We start from the raw sequence: 17,799 nt of genomic DNA on the forward strand, positions 1-17,799 counted from the left end.
AAGCTTAAGTGCGAGATACAACAAATGGAATTTATCATCCAAATACAGGATGGCAGTATAGATTTTAAGATGCATTAAGTCTGAATATCACATTAAGTCCTATGTATCACATTCTACAAAAACTTCAGGCTGGTGCAGATTCACGGGGTCTTCATTATCAAAAAAGGATGATCAGCTGTTGAGAGATGAGCTGTTTTTTCAGGATATCATTACAACCAAAATGAAGTCTTCTATGCACAGAGCAATTTCTTAAGACTAGAAAACTCTTTTTCCCGGGGGAAGTGTAAGATTAAAGGGTTGCATAATTACCCACTTAGGAAATTGGAACTGTCATAAATTGACAAAAGACAAAGCCAAGAATAATTACTGCTTATAAATTTCTCAGGATAACAAACAAGACAATTTAATTGATGGGTTTTTTTGAGAGACAAGATCTTTATAGATCTTATCATTATGGACTTGTGCTGATATATATCTTTAAATAGGGAACAAGGGCAGAAAATGGTCCCTAAATTATAAAGTTGGAACCATCATTTGACCGTAAACCTTCTAGTTAGCAAAGTACTGAAGACCGTCCTTAATTAGCAATCACTTTTACTGCCTGAATGTCTATTTCTGCTTGGGAATATGTAGTTGAATTAGAAAACTCACAGCAGGATCTCTTTCAGGTTCAGTTTTTAAAGCAGCCTGTTGTCAGTGCAATACTACTCGATCTGCAGAATTACAGCAGAAAAGGTGCAAAGCAGCTCAGAATCTCATTGGGGCACTGGGCAGGTACAGGCACTTTCTTCCATCAGACGCGAGGGGAGTTGTTGTGTGCAATGCTGCGAGTGTGGTACCACAGAAACCAGAAGGACTTGGAGAGTTAGAGGAAGGAGTTAATATTCAACACGGTGAATCTGGTGTTTATGTTTCAAGAGAAATCTCAGTGTACAAAAGCCTGGAATGGAAAAGAATAGACTGCTACCGACAGGCTTTTTGCAAAGGTAAATAAGGAAAAATCAAAGGTCAAAGCTTGAATATAAGAACAAGAAAGTACAGGATGAGGAACTAAAAGGATCTTTTTATAACAAGAGGCTCTTAGATATGGAACAGACAGGGCAGTAATTCTGGCAGTGCAGTGGGTAGTTGCACACAGTGCTTTTATATTCCCTGCTTATCTAATTTTAAAATTGGGTCATATGGTAGAGTGTGAGTGAGACACTTTTGCAGTGGAAACTCAAGTCGTAGTATGTCTAGCCTGTAAAAAGAACTGTGATAATTAAAAAAAAAAAGTATTCATGAGCTGGACAAAATACGTCCCAATATTATAATTGTGCTATTGCACTCAGACCACAGCTGCTTGTCTGACCAGAGCCATCTCCAGTCATATCAGATGATTTAATATACCTTGGAAAGAAATGATATGGCAAACAGAATGATCTCTGGTGGTTTTTAGCAATAGGGGATTTTTGTTACCATGTGGTGGTTTGAAGACTCATTCAAATTCTGTTGAATTCAAGAAGATTTTGAATGTCAGTCCTGTCTTACTATTTTGCTTTTTTTCTGGCATTCTTTTTTTCCCTCAGCATTAACCAAAGACTAGCATATCACAGCCCTGCTCCACAAAATATGTCAGGTTGTGAGTCAGTTTGAGAGAATACCAAGAGATTTCTACAGATGCCTGAAAAGCCAAGTGTGAACTTCCAAACGTATGCTTTTCCTTCAAAGGCAAAAATAGCTGCACGCCTGGAAGGGCAAGTTATATACGACACATGCCAAAAAAAAAAAAAAAAAAAAAGGAAAGAAAAAAAAAGGCTGAAGTGAAAGACTCCTGTTGACTTCAGTGAGCTCTAGATGAGGAGAAGCGACCTGCGGAACTCATCATCTCCTCAAGACAAATCCACACTTTCCGTCCCTTAACCCAGATGCTTTTTCTCCTGCAGAGTCTGTATGTTGCAGGGCTTACTGCAAAGATTTCTGCATAAAAGACAACTCCAGTTTTGTTTTATCATATCGAAGCTATTTACGTTGTGCTTAGTGAATACTGATCAGACTATTTAAGGATGGCAGGAAGTACATGTAAGTTACAACAGATAAAAGCTGTGCATAAAACTGCACATACTCATTATAAGCCATGGTAGCTTATTATTATTAGGAAGAAGTAATTTCATATATTACAGAAACATTATCTTTGCTATTCAGTGTTGAATACTAAACAAGACTTGCACAAAAGAAATAACCATAGTATCCATATATGACTTCTTCCAAAGGTTGATTAATCCAACAAATCAGTTCAGCAAAATTTGAAACAAAACCTTCCAAAGTTGGTGTATTTGCTCCATGGTAAATACATCTTTTTAGGTTGCTTGTGCCTTTCCTAGTCTTTACTAATGCTATTAGTATGTCCTACAATCAGATTTTCATTTTGATTACAAAAAAAATTAATCTATTTCCATAAGCAATGTGTGCAAAAGCAGCCGTCATCCTAAGGGATGGTAGAAAGTATTTTTTTTTCTCTCCAGTTGCAAGATAAAAATATTTTCCCTGCAGCTGATGCTACAACAGTGCTTTTCTCAGTGATTCTATCCCTTACTATGAAAGCAAGATTTCCTCTCCTCCCACAAATGGCAAGTTTAAATGCATGATAATTCATTTTGATTGTCTGGGAGAAAAGTCATTTTTCTCTACAGGTTGTATCACAGTGACTCTCTACAGACATGAATTTCTGATCTCTTGACTGAGGAGCTGCTGAGTGGACTGCAGATGTGAAGGGATTGCTCTAGTCTAGCAGTTTATCTCAGAACATAAATGATCTTTATGCAGCACAGTACAAAGCTGAGGTGGCCAGTACTTTGTATTTCGGTTTTACTGGAAGCATAGATGCACTACAATTCCCCATGGATCAGAAAGCACCCCCCACCCGTCCCCACCATCATAATTTTCTCCTTCCCCAAATGACTGTTCAGAAGCAAGGCTATTTGGTGACTGTGATATTCCCCAAGATCCTGGCATTTAATCAGCTTTCAATATCCATCTCTGGCTCCTTCCTGCCAAAGGGGTTCCCTAGAGCTGCCAGATTTCACCGCTGCCAGTAGCAAAGCCAAGCTGTAAGGGGAATGGACCAGCCCAGAGGTTTACCCTGAGACGTGCAGCATGTGAAAAACCCGCTTTGGGATTTCTAGGTGCCCTGGTGTCTGGCTAAAATATTGGAAGCTTTGACGCCTAGTTTAAGCCGGTATTTCAGGGCTCCAAGTTTGCTCCCTGTGCACCAGGGAGCTGCACTGCCGTTGAAACTTCTCCTTCCAGGGTTTTATGGAGAATCTAATGTCTCCAGAACTGCAAGGTAGCTCTGAATCCTGATGCCCTGATAAGAAACCGGACTCTTTCACAGAGGCATTCCTTCTGACTTCGTAGTAAACAAACTGAATCCAAGATTTTATCCTCCAAATACTCCGAATGCCATTTCTCTGGCATTTCCTAGCACACTCAGTTTTGTCAGGAAGATTCTGGCCACTGTTACTTGCAGGGCCAAAGCATATCTACCCACCTGTGAAGGACACGAGCTCAGTTTGCGTGAGCTCAGAGTGCATTTCATGGCTCTACATACCAATGATTCCAAAATAAATAACTGTATTGTTTAATTCATGGAGAAGTATTATAGGGATTGAAAAGCTGTAATAGGCACAGTAAGAGAAGAAGAAAATTTCAGCTTCCTGCTAGAAGGAAAATTCAGCTGTGCCATCTCCAGTATGCAGTGCTATTGATGGCAGTGGAAGCAAAGTGATTCTGAGAACTTCAGCACACCTAAGGAGAGTAGAACATGAGGTTTTTGCTCCTCCAGTAATAGCCTCTGCACACTACTATTGTCTTTAGAGATTACTTTTTTCCCAGTATTAAAACTCATCAGGTACGTATGCTCCTCTTGCCTCAGTGTAGCTTATTAGCTGGTTACTGAGGCCTGATAAAACCAGCAGCATGATTCAACTAAACCGGCTGTCATCACCAGTCTGTTCCCAGTACAGGAGATGGAACAGGAGGAGCCACTGACAAGCAGAGGGAAGAGATTGCCTTGGGGGAGAAGAGGAGGATACAGCATTTTCTAAAATAAAACAATATGCCCGTGCACTGCTGTTTGAAACAGATGTGCAGCACTGGTTCCCACAGTCTATATATGTGTATTCCTTTGAAATTTCTCCAGAAATCATCAAAAGTAAGAAAGTGAAAGCCTGGTCAAGGGAGCTTTGTCCAAGGTTCACTGCAGTCATGAGGAGTATTGCCATTAATAACTAGGTGGAGGATCAGTGCTGGGTACAAGATGGGCTGGCAGCTCTGAAGGGGTAGGTAAAGGGCAGGGACAGTGTCCTCACCGGTACCTGAGCAAGGAAAGCAGAGCAGGTCTGGTGACAAGCAGCAGGGTCAGCCACAGTCTGGATCTTCAGGCATATCCCTAGTACAAGGCAGGTCCAAGGTCAAGTGGAAAGTCCCCAGGGGTGGGGGGATCAAGGACCAAGGCCAGAGCCTCACCTTGAAATCTGCTTCTGCACAAAAGGAGAGGGGAAGGAGGGGGAGCCTCTGCTGAGGCTTCTCGAGGCCAGAGACCGGCACCGTGTCCAAACCAGGCCTGAGCCCAGGCACTCGGAGCAGCAGGAGTGGTGGGATGTGCCCAGCGCCAGGGCAGGCAGGTCACCTCCACACTGGTACCACCCTATGCCACCCTTTCCCCTGCTCTGCCCATTTTAAATTGCACACTGTTGCCTGCCTGTTAGGGAAGGCAGGAACAAAACATACTGCAGCTGTTTGCATTGTGTTTAGCTATTAGCTATATTTATATGGTAATTCCAGCATAAAACATTGAATAAATACCATTCCACACACATGCCAAATGTAATCATTGTTAGGATTCACCATAATAGAATGCTGCAGCAGGCTAGATTAGGAATAAGCAATTAGATGTAGGTTTATTTCTGCACAGGTTAGTTATTGGTTGCTGCATCCTGCTCCAGATGGGTTAAATCAAAGAGAAAAAAACACCTTGGAGCCTCTGAAGACATTTGAGGCAGTAAAAGGCCTGGCTACAAGACCAGTCATTCACGCCTCTAGGTGCCAAGCTAGTGACAAACTACAGGAATCATCTTTTCACATGAACATTTTTTATCTGGAATATTTTGTACTATAACAATTTGTTTTTTTGCATTATGCAACTATTTCTATTTTCTACCAAATGTGCTGTTCTCAAGTTGCACCATCTGGTTCATCCATCTCTAACCTGTGCCTCCTGCTCACTTCTGCTTCGGCTCAGCAACTAATAGTGGCCTTGAAAGTCTTGACTTTGGTACCTGAAACAGCATTAAGAGTGCACTTGCTGCAGTGTGCTCTGTTAGCATTTAATATACTTCAGTGAAAAAGGATCGTTTGAGAATTTCAAGCAATTCTTGAGAAATCCCCAAAAGTGCTGACCCAGATTTGGAACAAAACTTAGCCATTGACAGTATTTCAACAAGGATTATCTTACTATTGGACAATTTAAGGGAGTGGGAATAGGCCTCAAGTTGCTTAGTTTAAATCCAATCTGGGACAACAATGACTTAAACTAATTTTCAGCTGAAGCACTGTAAGTGAGTGGGCTGAGCAGGCAGGTTTGTTGCTGAGTGGTGTCTGAATCGGAGAAGCCATGCAGCTGATTTGTACTGCAGTCCTTTAAAGAGTCATGGATTGAACAGACTCTCATTTAAGATGGTTCATATGTGTCAAAGATGAAAAAAAATGGCAGAGTAGCTGGGCCCTTACCCTCACCTGTGCTGGAGCTCTCCTGTTGCTAAATGAGATGAATCTTCAAGTGACTGATTATTTCCAATAGCAACAGATTGACAAGGAAGAAAAAGGATAAACAAGGTCCTGAAGAGACCCCGCGATCCAGCAGACCTTGTGCTGGTTCTGCCGCACACTTGCTGCGTATCCAGCAGCAGCTCATCACTCAGCTCTTCCTGACTGCACGTTGCCTGCGTGCTGCTTTAGATGTTCACAGCCGAGAGGTCTGATTGCTGTTCAGTCCGTAGATACCACAAGAATAACTGCTGCTCCTCACCTTCGCCACGCCTCTCTATTTTAGAGATGACGATAACAAAACCCCCACATTAGAATTAAACCAGCTAATGGTTGGAGAGCACAATAGTTTTCTCAGTGGACAACAAGATGCTCACATCAAGTGACAGCAGCAGGACTTTTGCTGATAATTACAGTTTCCTTACAGCATCCCTTACCGATTTGTCTGAAACTATTGACACCAGGTGTAATGCATTCTCCCATTTCTGATTGGATCGCTTCAGCTTTTTTAAAAGTTTTTTTTGCACTTATTGTCTTAATAGGCTCGTTGTTGTTGTTGCCTTTCATCACAGGTGGCTAATGTTCCATTTCTGGCTGGCACAGAGGATGAAATGTGATCATTAAGTTAATACCCAGTTTAACTATACCAATCCGCATTTAAATTAAAGCAAAACCATGCATAAATAGCTTCGGGTTTACATTTTCAGTCCCTCTCTTTATATATAATAGTTTGATAATTTTATTTCTATATCGTAATTATTTTCATGCTAATATCTTTTTGTGCATACAGCAATAATATTTTACTTGTTTCTTTGTCACTGAGTATTATCCTGGAGATTACAGAGCAGACCAAATAGTTTCATCCTGTCACTGGCTGTGACTAATTTCAGTGTTGTCTCTACTTTTGCTTTGTGAATTCTGGCTCATTACCAGCAACAGGGCTTAATTGAACAATATATGCCAAAAAATAATTGTCTAACAAATGCCTGCTTTAGATAAAATGAAATGGTTCTTCTTTCTTTTATGAAAAGGTAAGAGATTTCTGTGTGAAGCTGTTCAGAATCATTTTCTCAAAGCACTGAAGGTGTCATTCATTGCTGGCACAGAGCTAGAACTTTACTCCAAGGCTTAATAATGTTAACACATTCTTTCCCAAGTGGTTACATCCCAGGAGTTCAAACCATTTTATGAAACGTAATTAATTATTCTTCAGCATAGCTGCTGCCAGATAGGCCAAACAGTTATCACAATATTAAAACAGAAATTCAGACACAAACAGGTTGGTGATTGGTGAGGATCGTGATGGTGAAGGTGTGAAGTGGGAATCCTGACCTGTGGCCTCTTCAGGGGCTTGTATTTCCAGTGTCCTCACACCTGCGCTCTACTCTTTCAGGTTTTCTGGGAAATATGGTGTTCTAATTGTGCCTTTTCCCACAAAGCCTGCCTTAAACATGCATGTTCTTCAGAGGGAGCCAAAGTGGGTGGTATACTGCAGCTGTGTTGGGTTTATGAGACCTATAGACTCACCTTTAGAAGGGAATTGGCAGCTGCTACAGGAGCTTACTCAGTCTTTACCTGTTAGGAAGGGAGGTTTAGAAAAGCTGGAGATTTGATGCAAAAAATAATATTGTTCCTTAATAGTGCACAGGGGGAGCATGCATAAAGCATGGACTGACTTCTGTCACTTCTCCTTGGAATACCGTGCCTACCCCTCTAGAGCTGGCTCCTCATGTCTTCCCACACCAGTGTCTCCATGCTCAGTTGTGTATGTCCTCACCCTCCGGTTTCTTCCCATTTCAACTGTCTGCTCTGGTTTTTCCTCTCAAAGTTCCCTTAATCCAGCTCTTGCCAATCCTCCTTCCAGTTTGAGATCACCATGAGAATTAATGACCTTACAGTAGGTTCACAGCACATATACTGCTATGAAGAGAAACTAAACCATTCCTTGTATCTCTGTATTATTATAACTACATCTCTAAGTTTGCAGACAAGTTACAAACTAATATCTTTTGGTTTCTCTATTTATTTCCCTCCACTTTCAAACTTGTGGTGCCTGGCTTACATTTTTGAGATTCTTTTGAAAACATCATTGCCTAATTTTGGATAGCTTTCAAAAGTATTTTCTCTGGTTCAAGAACACGCTGAGTGGGATGTGAAGGAGAATCTGTGACTGTTCTGCAAGAGGTCAGGCTAGACTACTGCTCGTCATGCTAATTCTTGTGTTGGCTCTAAGCACATACTCAGGGTGTAAGGCTTGTTCACGATTCCTCTCCAGAATTATTGAGATCACAGTACAATAGCTGATCTGATGCAAGGGGTAACACCGGGGCATTTATAGCTAGAGTTGCAGAGCAGAAATAAGATAGGTGCTTTTCTTTTTTTCTGTTTTCTGAGCCCTTGAGAACTAATTTTAAAATATGTGTGTATGTGTAACATATCTGTGGCTTATCTTGCTAATTACCAGTATTATTTGCTTTAATTCATGGTAGCATCAGAATAACTTCCTATCTCCTGCTTAATATTTTTGGAAAATAAATTTGCACCAAAGCCAATAATGCTGCAAGCAGTTAAAAATAACTCCGCAACCCCAAAGAGCAACAAGAAGCAAAAGTATACTTAGAGAATCTTTGTTCTAGTTTCTTTGGATTGCTGTCTGATAAACAAGCAGTGAATGTTGAACTCGAATCGTGCCCATCCATTAGTGGTCGCACAGCAGGTCAGGCGCTCTGCCGCTGAGTTCAGGGCTTTGTGGCGGTTCCTCAGTCACACAGACCCGGGTGAGGTGCGAGGGGAGGGAACGGCCAGGGCTGGGTACAGTCACCGAGGCCTTTTCAGTGGGGTTCAGCCTTCCGCAAACAGAGTTCCCAAGCTTTTTAGGTTCTATTTCAGCACCTAAGTTAGTGGCTGGGATTTCAAAAGACTCGTGCTTTGCACTGTGAAGGTAGCCACTGATGGCAGAGCTGGAACAACACTTCCTAGGACATCTAGGCTAAACCTCAACTCAAAATACCCCAACAAACAACGATTTCTAATAGGCAAATCCATCTTCTGGCAGCAGTCGTGTGTTCAGACACATAAGATAGCCTTGCTTTACCAACCAGTTTTGCATTTTGAGTGTTAAAAACAACTACCTAGAAACAGGTATTCTCTCATGTGTCACTTTTTTTCTTCAAGATTCTGTTATCTTGAAAAAAAAATAGTGCTTTTAATATTTATTTGCCCAATTTCTTCATTGTGAAGCGAAGCCAGAACTTGCAGACAATACTAGTAGGATAACTTTAAAACATATATATACATATAAAAAAGTTTTTATTTATAAAGAAAATATATTTCTATCCTATAGAATTTATTTGCTTCCTTTTTGGGAGAACAGGTCTTTGTTAACTAAGCTCATGCAGGGGCTCTGTGTTTGTTGAGATTTTGTAGTTTCATTCCTACTCCAAGTTTCTGTCAAAAATTCTTCTCAGCTGTTTGTGCTTAGTCTGTCATGAGGGACTTTGGAATTCATCCCATAATTAATTGAACAGCTTTATTCTGATGCTTTTTGTCTCCTGTTTTCTGCATAATCATGCTGAGTACATTTTGACCTCTCCATTTTCCTTTTTTAAGCCAGGACAGCTGAAACAGGCCTGCTTTCAGGAATATGTCTCCATTTGGGTACCAAAACATGGAGGTGCTCTGTTCTTTAGTCTCTAAATTCTTGTTCAAAATGAAGGCCAAGTATGGTAAACCATTGGAATAATGTTTTCCAGAGGCCAAGTTGCTCCTTCCCAAATCCACCTTATACAATTCAGTTCCTTCCACCTTTGATGAACACAGTCCATAGCCCTGTTACTCTACAGATTAGAAGAGGTAATATATCAGTTAGAGAAATAATCGTAGAAGGACCCTGGCCTTACGAGTTGCCAAGTAATTACTACAAAGTGCTGTTTGTCTCCTCCAGTGATCTCAATGTGCCCTTGAAGGATTAGCCCTACATCATTACAGTCACATCCTTGGCTCCTCTCGATGGAGTCTGGGCTTGAGCTGTTGGTCAAACTGAGCTGGTGGAATGGCATGAAGACTTCTACGAATTAAAGATGGGAAACCTTCATCACTTTGCATTGCCTGCACTTGTGCCAAGATAGAACTCTTCCGAGCTGCAACTAATTGCATTGAGTGAATTTTATAGTGATTTATGGCTATTCTTTCAAAGGTTGTAGCGATATCAGTTAAGGAACAGTAGCTTTAGTTATGTACGGGCTGGGGATTCCTTAGAGGTATGATAGATTCTGACTAACAAAATGAATGTCATTTTGGCTGGGGGATTCTTTCCCCTCAAAATGGTTACATTGAAAGTAATAAGCAAAACAATAGAGAAACCAGTCAACGTAGCATTCAGCTAGAATACTCTTTACTACTTGCATTAATTACCCCATAGTCAGATAGCTCTCTGATTAATTTTACATTCCTAAAAAACCCCGTTAAGACTGTTTGACTAGCTTAATTCATTTTCTCTGCTTTCACATACAGATCAACTTGACATCATTTCAATGGCTGAAACAACAATGATGCCTGAGGAAATTGAGCTTGAGATGGCAAAAATCCAGAGGCTTCGGGAAGTCTTAGTCAGAAGAGAATCAGAACTCAGGTTTATGTAAGTATCAATGCTTCTGGGAAAACACTATGCAAAATTAATCAAAATAGGAAAGAATGCTATTTAGAAGACTTTTATCTGCTTGACATTTTAAAAGGATGAAAGATAAAGAGCATCTTAGTTAGGTGAATGCTTGCAAAATGCCACTGGGAAATGATTTTTGTAGTTGCAAAGGAAATTACCTTTTTTATTCATCATGATTTGCAGAAGACATAAAAAGGATCTATTACTTACAAAAGGAAACTTTAGCAAAGTACATGTCTACAGAGCATATTTTTATGCCTGATTTCAGTCCTTTGTGGGAAGGATATTTGTCTGAAGAAAATATTAACAGGTAGGGGATCTGCAGCTTCCAGAGGCTAACCTAATTCAGGCTTTATTCCTCACTTCATTAGTGGTCTTGGAGAGTTCGTGTCACAAGAGAGCACACTGTGTTCTGATCTAATAGCAGCGAAGACTGGACATTTGTTAAATGGAAGCCATTAAGTTATGAACACAAAACACATTTTGATGTATCAAATTAAATAGTAATACTCCAAGAGAAATTTTCAAAACTGCCCAAAGGGTCAGGTGTAGGAGCCTCATTGAAGGTTAATGAATATTAATCCCATCCTGATGATGAAGTCAATAAGGTTTATATTCCTAAATCACTGAATTTAGAAGACCAGGACTTATTAATAAGGAGTAGATTATTTTGAAGTCCCATCTGTCTGTGAGTACCTGGGGTCAGAAACTACTGCCTTTGCTGACAGGCCACGAACCTCAGTAGATCTAAAACCTGCTGAACCCAGATTCTTGGCATTAATGAAGCTACAGCAGCCTGAAAAAAACCTCATTTGCTTTATTCTCCCTTTAAAGTACAAGGACAGGACTGGTATTTTAACCCTTACACCTGGAGGCTGATGTCAGTGCCCTGACTTGCACTACCAGAAGTTGAAAGCCTTACCCTCAAACAGCACAAACATGTGTCTTTTGAGTATTATCGCAGAAGACTTCAGCCCAGAATCACTGCTTAGATACCTTTAGAACGACGGACTGGTAACCATGACACTGACCTTTATTAGTGCTGTAGTGATACAAGTAAACAGGAAAGATTTTGTCACACCTTCTCCTCATAGTGAAATAACTACTCGATTATTGGCTTCTACATACGTTTAATCCAGAAGAAGCCTCACCACTGAACCTTGCACTCCTCTTGACATCTTCTGTGTCAAACAAAGCACTGAAATAAACTGTCCCAGCGAATTACAGCCCTGGTGGCCATCCGCTTCTTATCCTTTTGCATATTGTTCACTTGTTCAGCTTGCTCTTGTGTGCAGTCTGTTCTTTTCATTTCCCCCATGCTCACACCCATCACACTCCTGACTCTGCATTGCCTAGCAGGTGTTTTGAGTAAGGAATCGAACACAGAGGAGCTCGCTTATTGGAAAGGGCATATAACTGACATGGGAGCTGTGCAGCAGTGCCCTTCCTGCGTTAGATATCGTCCAAACACACCCCAGAGCTACCCAAGAGCTGTTCACTGGCTGAGTGAGGAGAGCCCTTCTGAGCATCCAGGTCCCGCCAAGGTTTGGCAAAGCAGGTGGGGGACAGAGGCAGCAACTGCTAGAGATGGCCCCACTTTTTTGTCTTTTTGAAGTCATGGAAAGCCAACCTTGTTGCTGCTGTCTTCAGCAAGGGGGACTGAGGTGTGTGCCACCGCCACGGACCCTCTCCTTCCTTCGGCAGCAGCACAACGAGATGACCACTTTTCCAGGGCCATTCACACCCCTCTCCAGCCCAGCTGCTCCCTTCTCTGCAGCAGAATGTCCTGACTCTGCCCATTGATCCTTGAGGCAGTTAAATTCAGTGTGTTAACACCACCGAATGGAATGGTCTCTGCACTGGGACTCCACTTGCAAACCAGTAGACAGCATTGATGGTGATTTTTCAAGCCTTCCCACCTTTTAAGCCCATTTACAACAGGGAAGTTCTTCACATTGGCTCATCAAGTGTGAAAGACAAACAGCCTCTCTCACTCAAGGGCCTCCAGAAGGCTTCACTTAATAGCTTTTAGGAGTCCAAGCAATTGTCTATTTGACTTTGTCGCATTCAAAAATTGTTTTTACATTTTAGTGCTGATAAGTGAGAAGCATGTTGCTAGTGATGCCTGAGTAATATCGCAGCAGCTATTCCTGACTGCCCGTATTCTGGGTAGTTTACACTGACAGAGGGCTCGGTTGTGTTGGTCTTTGATAACAAACAGCTTTTCATGACCGATAGCTTTAATGACCTCTTGTTGAGCTTAACAGCACAACTACAGTTACCTCAGTGCTCCAAGTTTTCTATCTGTTTAACTAAGCAAATTACATAAACTCTAATTCATAGACGAATTGTGGAACACTTTATATGTGGCCATATTTAATATTTTTCAGTAGTTTCCTGAAGTAATGCATTGCCAGTGGCCCAACACCAGAAGGCTGGATGTAGGTCATGATTTTTAGTAATCGTTTTCTTCTGACAGGACTCGATTCCCCTCTGAATGTCCTATACAACCCACTGCATGAAACCGAGCTGCCTCAGACAGGTTTAAGGCAGAATCGACTTTGAACGTGGGGCTGTTAACTGGCAGCACTACGCCTGTGCTCAGACTACTGAGCTCAAGACCAGCTTTAATGAGAGCCAGATCTCTTTAATTCTTGTGCCTGCTTTAGCTTTTTGTTCTGTTATAACAAAAAGATAAAACATACACATAGCAATGGAGAAAATGTGTGGTATGTGTGTATTTTTTCCCCCTCATGCTGTTAGCAGCAGAGTAGAAATTCTTGAGTTAAATTGGGCTTTTTTTAGTTCTTAATAAAGCATGAACACAATGAAATAATTCCATATCACTTACACATCCAGCCACAGCTTACAGCTTTAGCTACATTTTTTAAAGTAATGGTGCATTCTTCTCACTGTCTCTCTGTATGACTAATTTTTTTATTCACATGTTGCTTGATCCTAAAACTAGGACAGAGTACATTGTAGCTGTGCTTTAAAAAAAATAAAAATAAAAGAAATAGGCTCTACGGCTTGTGCTCTTGAGTGTATCATCAGCCCTAATGGTGGCCATGGCTCTCTCCTCTTAGAGGCTGGAGCCCATCAGCTTTACTTTACACCAGCAACTACCACAACTCTTCACAACACAGACACTGTATTTTAACAATATTCACACTCAGGAATAAGAAAACAAAACCCTGCAAGCTAGACCTGTTGCTGATTAAAATCAGAGCAAGCTCTTCCTCTGTCAGAGCAGTGCAGGTTTAATCCATGGAAGAAAGTTGCTCTAAGATTGCTAATTGAAATTACTATTTTCCTTGAAGAAGGCGCACAGAGATTGAGATGGGATGATAACAAAACTTACCATTACTGATGTTTCAAACAGCTCTGCAACAACACGTGTTGTCTTTAACTGTTATGTCAACGTTTTCCCCCCAAAAATGCAGTAGCCATAAAATAAGGGCACCTGGCAGATAACTGCTCCAGGTTAATATATCAGCCAGTAAAAAAAAAAAAAAAACCACACTAAAAAACACCAAACAAACAAACAAAAAACCCACCCCAAACCAAACAAAAAACCAAACCCAACTTAAAAAGAAAAAAACAAAACAGCAAGGTTTGGATGCTCAGCAGACCTGGAGTTGTTTTGCATTTTTCACACTTCTGTGCGTGAACCAGTAGAAACTTTCCCTGCTGATATGTGGTCCAAGTTTTCTATCTATTTAACTAAGCAAATTACATAAACTCTAATTCATAGACGAATTGTGGAACGCTTTATATATGGCCATATTTAATATTTTTCAGTAGTTCCCTGAAGTAATGCATTGCCAGTGGCCCAACACCAGAAGGCTGTGTGTAGGTCTCATAGTAATACTATGAGGCTCATATTCCCTCTCCCCATTGAACAAAATAACACCAATGACTACTGAAGTCTGTAGGACAACAAAAGGGATAAAATGAAGTATGTTGCTCTGACGTCACTACACAAATGTTACATGACAGTACTCACAGTTGGTAACACTTCAGGATCTAAATAAATTTTTTACTCAACAGCTGATCATCACTAAAAGCTTTAGAAGGGTCACCCTATAGGGGTGAAAAAAGGAGTGGGATGGTGAAGAAATAAAAGCCACAGACTTAATCGTCGTTATGATGTTAAAGCAAGTCCTGAAGTATTTGAGAATCGGGCAGTGGGATTAAACTGAAAAATTAAAGGATTCGATAGTATTAGACTTAAGAGGTAGTAGAGAGGATTGTTCAAAAACATACAAGACTATATGTGTTGGGGTTTTTTTTCTCATACATGTTCAAGCAGGCTCTGTGTCTCATCTGTTAGCCTATGTCTATCAAACGTACTATTAGTTCAACAGTCCTGGATTTTCAGTTTTCAAAATTAAAAGTGAGGAAAATTTCAATTATATTTGAACAAATTTCACACACATTTCTGTGATTGAGTTAAAACATCAAAGCTTGGGTTTTTTAAATTTATTAATTGCTCCCCACCTCTTTGCAACAATCGCACCGTGAATAAGCAGCTTGCTTTGTGCTGTACTGGATATTAAAATTACTCACGATCTTGGCTCTGCGCCACTGAAGAAAGGTTAATCTCCTCCTGAAGAAATTTTCCACCTTTAGAAAAATATTTGGACGCCCAGTCAGCAACAGTAATTCACATGATACTGAAAGTCATTCACCAGATAAAGAGACCTCACCTGCCTGCAGCTTTATGATTCTGGTTAAAGAAAGGGCAGCAAAGAATTCCCTTAACAAGGGGCACACTGTATTTTTAAAGTTTAGCAGGAGTCCCTCATAGGTGCCTTTCCCCTGCAGAGCCGCAGGACACAAAATGGCCGCCATGCTGGGGCAGCTCAACTACACAACACAAAATGGCTGCTCTGTCTGTGGGGCCGCAGCAGCGTCCCTTCCCCTGACACTCACCTTCCTCTTGTGACAGCTTTGAGGAATTAATTTCCTTCCTGACAAACTCTGTGTGCTCCCCTAATTGTCTGCTGGGCTGTGTGGCAGAGAGGGCCGTGGGCTACCAGCTAAGGCCTCAAAAAACTGTTTTTCTAGCAACCACCTCCAATGCCCCTGGCTGCAGTGGGAGGCAACAGAGCTCGGGCGAATCCATCTCAGGAGGTCTTCTTGAAAACCGGGGGACATTTCAATGCAGGGCTGTTAAATGCATGTGTCCTCCACCAATCCTTCGATAAAAATAAACCCACTCGCTCCTCAGGTCACCCCAAGCGCAGCACCCAGGAGGCCGCGTGCTCCCGCCCAGACCCAACTCAGTGCAGTTTATGGGACACAGCTCTGAAAATTAAACCGTCTGACAGACATCTACTGACACCTTCCAGAAACTGCATAATTCCCAAGTGGTGGACAAGTCAGGTGTGTACTTACACACATCAAAATTATTTCAAAATTCAGAGGATACATCTTTAAGAAGGTGGAGTAGTTTGTCCACATCTCTGTAGCAAGCCCACAAATCAGGTACTGTCCACAGCCCCACAGAGCAAAACACACTGGTTTTCAGTGACAGACTAATAATTTACTGTTGAAGAGCAATACCTGTATTTGCTCTTAGACAAATATCAATATTTCTGTAGTCTATCATTGTGTTAAAGAAAAACTTCCCAAAAATACAGAAAAAGTGAACATTCAGTGAGAAGAGTGGAAACAGGATTTACCCTGTTTAAAAATGAAATACTAAAACTTTTTAAGGGAAGACCACAAATATCTGTACAGTTTCAATACCTGTGATTTTTCTCTCTTTTGTACTGCTTTGTAGTCCGTTGTACGCTCTTTTGTCTCTGCCTTGCAGATAAAAGTGGAAATTCCTTACTGGTATACTAAACATAATGTGAGACCTCATTTCAGTAATTAAAAACTAAAGCACTTAAACATACATTTAAACAGTGTAACTTTGTGGACCTCTGAAGCGACGCAAAGACATACAGTACAGGAAACTCCAGTTGACATGTCTGATTTTCAAATTTGTGAAGCTTCTTTATTGCAAAACACAGCTTCTTAATTTTGCTGAATGAAGGTCAATTAAATTAGATGTGTGGCAGCACATTCTTAGCCTGTCTCCTGAAATGTTTTGTTTTGAAAAGCAAAGGAAGCAGCTGAACTCTTTTATCTGTTCAGCAGATTACATGCTATGTGCCACAGTGAAATAGTTCATCTTGTGTGTACTTTAAAAGAGGCCAGCTTTCTGATAATTCTTGCTTTTATTTTTATCAATACAAGGAAATAAAGCAAAATCAGCTGAAGCAACCGATTAACAGGTCATGATGTTTCTCAGACCTTTGTGCAAACTGCAAGTCAGATACTAGCATTTGTAAGCCTGTCCTTTGCTCCATGCTGCTATTTCCTCCTTTAAAAAGAAAAGGAGGGCAGCTGAAGACAGCTGTACTCTTCATATCCGGGAAGTCTGTACTATTTCCAGCTGAATACCTGCTTGCTATGAAGAATTACCTAACGTTTACATGCAGCCAATTTTCAGATTATAAAATCAAGCCTTCCTCAATTAGGTAATGCCACAATTTACGTTGTGCAATCACATTTTAGCACAGGCAACCATAGTCACAGCAGAGCAGATGCGCGCTCTGTAATTACATTATCGAATCCTATTTTTGTCTCAAGACCCTGCCTCAGTTCCCAGGATGGGCCTTCTCATTATGCAGCAATTGTGGCTGTTTGTAGCATCTCTTCGTCTATGCTCCCAACGTTGTGAAATGTCATTAAACGATGCCAGGAGCTGTTGTGACCATCTCCAGCCAGCCCAGGAAAGGAAAATATAGCTTGAAGTCATCATATGCTATCTCCAGCTCTTCTAGGTTTATTTTCAGAAAGGCTGAGGACTCAGCACATATTGATACGAAGGAGACAATATATACACAAAAGCCTCAATTTATAGCCAGCTAGAATTCCCCCTCATTCGCTTCTCAGGCTTCTCTTGGCTCATTTCTTAAAATGTTCTCTATAAAAAGAGTTTTGGGTCAAACTGTAAATGTTCAATCTGTCTCTGCTGTTAAGGAAAGCATACATACCACTTCAGAACGTGCACACTCTCTAATTCTGCTGTCCCACTTCTGTTTTTTCTTTCCTGGTGAGATAACAGACCCAGAAGCCAAGGGAGCTGCTCAGGCAGCATCCTTTTCATTGCACATTTAATGTGTTATTGCTATGGATACTTGTGTGTGGCTCCAGAAGCTGTTTAGGATTCCTGTCAGTGTGGGGCATGGAAATCTACCATAAAAATGGATAATGCATGTGTTAGCTCAATTTAGCTGACAGGAGACAGGCAGCAAAACCTCAGACCTCTGTATGAT

General features: G+C 41.0%; 1 protein-coding gene across 1 annotated transcript in view; it reads left to right on the plus strand.

The window, feature by feature from the left end:
* The window catches only part of BMERB1 (bMERB domain containing 1), a 53,171-nt gene that overhangs the window by 16,728 nt on the left and 18,644 nt on the right, over positions 1–17,799 (plus strand). The window contains exon 2 of the mRNA XM_065644699.1: positions 10,318–10,441. Within this exon, the coding sequence (XP_065500771.1) occupies positions 10,318–10,441 (124 nt within the window). The remainder of the gene's footprint in view (positions 1–10,317; positions 10,442–17,799) is intronic.

This window comes from Caloenas nicobarica, chromosome 14 (assembly GCF_036013445.1).
Source record: "Caloenas nicobarica isolate bCalNic1 chromosome 14, bCalNic1.hap1, whole genome shotgun sequence".
Taxonomy (NCBI): Eukaryota; Metazoa; Chordata; class Aves; order Columbiformes; family Columbidae; genus Caloenas; species Caloenas nicobarica.